This window comes from Pteropus vampyrus, unplaced genomic scaffold (genome assembly GCF_000151845.1).
Source record: "Pteropus vampyrus isolate Shadow unplaced genomic scaffold, Pvam_2.0 Scaffold124, whole genome shotgun sequence".
NCBI classification, from domain to species: domain Eukaryota; kingdom Metazoa; phylum Chordata; class Mammalia; order Chiroptera; family Pteropodidae; genus Pteropus; species Pteropus vampyrus.
The window spans coordinates 1,314,732-1,316,845 of record NW_011888905.1 but is presented as its reverse complement, the minus strand read 5'-3'; the positions used below and the strand labels follow the sequence as shown (position 1 = coordinate 1,316,845).

At 45.8% G+C, this 2,114-nt stretch overlaps 1 protein-coding gene across 1 annotated transcript; it reads right to left on the bottom strand.

Annotated features, from left to right (window-relative positions):
• Window positions 1–179: 179 nt before the first annotated feature.
• On the bottom strand, window positions 180–2,096 carry LOC111743865 (T-complex protein 1 subunit gamma-like). The gene is made up of 5 exons (XM_023534292.1): window positions 2,039–2,096; window positions 1,787–1,912; window positions 1,127–1,188; window positions 407–457; window positions 180–317 (listed from the first exon to the last, which is right to left on the bottom strand). The coding sequence occupies exons 1-5, from the start codon at window positions 2,094–2,096 to the stop codon at window positions 249–251; spliced, it is 366 nt and encodes a 121-aa protein (XP_023390060.1). The 3' UTR covers window positions 180–248.
• Between the last annotated feature and the right edge of the window lie 18 nt (window positions 2,097–2,114).

Below are 2,114 nucleotides of genomic sequence, written 5' to 3'. Positions count from 1 at the left end.
ATGTCAAAGATATGGCCAACTGTCAGAAGCTAGAAGAGGCAAAGGATTCTTCCTGAGAGCCTTCAGAAGGAGCGTGGCTCTGCTGACACCTGATGTCAGATCTCTAGCCTCCAGTCTATGAGAGAATGCATTTCTGTTGCTTAAAGCTACCCGGCTTGTGGTATTTTGTTCCAGCAATCCTAAGAAACAAGTCAGCATCTACGGGTATCGTCATGGGTCCCTCAGGGGACTGTCAGAGTGCAATGAAGTCATACCTCTCGAAGAATGGCATTGCCGTCATTGGTCATCACGATGCCTCCCATTGGGTCCAAAAGCATCTAGGACAAAAGCAAAAGTTGTATTTAAGTGTTCCAGATAAAAGAAAAAGAATCTGTGGTCGAAAAGTTTCAATAAGAGATCAGCCTACCTTCATCATGGACTTGGGCCCCAAACACGTTCGGATGATATCTGCAATAGTCTATGGGAAGAAATGTAAAACACGTAAGCACAGACCAGGGGACGGTGTGAGCGTGTGTCAGGCAAAGGGACACGAGTAACCCACAGAGCCAGTGTTTCAGCAACACCACCTCCAAAGTAGGGTTGGCAAGCACTTTAGATGCTGTACGCCACATGGCTGGATTCTGCTGTTTTCTCCCTCTGGGAATGCTTTCAGGGTGGACATAGAAAGAAATGATTTTTCTCAAGGAAAAAGGGGAAATGCCTTTTGGAGCTTTAATTTCCCAGCAGTTCGGAAATGTCCTAGTATTTCTTTCCATGATAGCGGCCGCCGCACCATGCTAAATCAGATCTAGGGCTATTTCATTCAAAAGATACTGAATACCTATCTGAGACCTACGGTGGGGACTAAGAATGCAAAAGGGAATTAATAATAAATACGTCCTCCCCCAAGCAACCCCGTCTAGCAGACAAACACAAATAGACATTATAAAACAATATACAGCCATGGAATTATGCACAAGCCAATGCTGAGAGGGCTACCTGGCCTAACTCACGGAGGGAGGGCTCCCTACTCCTCAGAGCCACCTGAAAGAAGAGAGGCCGACTCTCCCTCGGCCAAGCTGCAACAGACGCAGAAGCACAGGGGAGGCCGGAGGAAAACGACTGCATTTTACACAAGACACGCTACCTTGGCGGCATTGATGTTTCCCGACTGAACTTTTCTTCCAGATTCACGCTTTGTGTTCTGGCCTAAAACAGACAAGACAAAAGACAACAGTTCAGGATTGCATACAACCTACTTGTTCCCCAATCTTTGAAAATAAAAATGAACATGCAGGTTTTGTGAGTGTGTATGTAGATCGAAGCTTATCAAACTGTACACTTTAAATATCTGCAACTTACTGTATAATTACACCTCAAAAAAACCTGTTAAAACTGTATAACTACTGTACTCTTCCATATGGAAAAACAAAAAAAATGTTAAAAAGTTAACATTACTTATGGTTACGTATTTCCTTCCTTCCTTCAACCCCTGGTATACTAAGGAACAACCCATGACGCTTCAGTTTTGGAATCATGGTTGTCACTTTCCCTCTGACCAAGCACTCATGTTCTTACAGCCAGGACTCACAGCCAGAGATTCCTGAATGGGCCTCAGTGGGAAAGTGAAGCCGTGAGACTGCGTGGGAAAACGGGAGACACTGCATTTGTGTCTGGGAAGAGGATCTGTAGCTACCATTGGATTCTCAAAGGGCCAATGGCCCTAAAAAAAGCATCAATCTCTGCTTTATGAAAGAGGGGAGTTTGGGGGGTTCATATTTTCCTACTTGGATGGGGAGAATCATACTCGTGACAGTCTCAGCATAATTACTGATAATTCCTCCACGGCGTGCTGTGGGATGCGAACAGACTCTTCGAAAGTGTTCCGGTTCGCAAGATCTAGTCACTCCGTGCTTGGATGTCAGAAGGATGCCTCAGGAACCCATTCACCGTCAGTAAGAACTGTGTACATACTTTACTAGGGGAGCCCAACTGGTTACTGCCACTGAGGCCAGGGAGCAATGCAGACCCGAAAAGGGCTTCACAATGCCCCACTCACCCAGGGCCCTCTCGATGGAGACAAGCCAGTGGCTTATAACCAAACCAGCACAGCTCATTTCCTTCCTTTCTCCAAA

Coding starts and splice junctions, on each gene's coding strand:
- LOC111743865 (XM_023534292.1), bottom strand. CDS start 2,096: ATGAGCTGTGCTGGTTTGGTTATAAGCCACTGGCTTGTCTCCATCGAG. Junction 1,913..2,038: donor CTCCATCGAGAGGGCCCTGG/GTGAGTGGGGCA, acceptor TGGGTTCCTGAG/GCATCCTTCTGACATCCAAG. Junction 318..406: donor GGCCCAAGTCCATGATGAAG/GTAGGCTGATCT, acceptor CTTTTGTCCTAG/ATGCTTTTGGACCCAATGGG.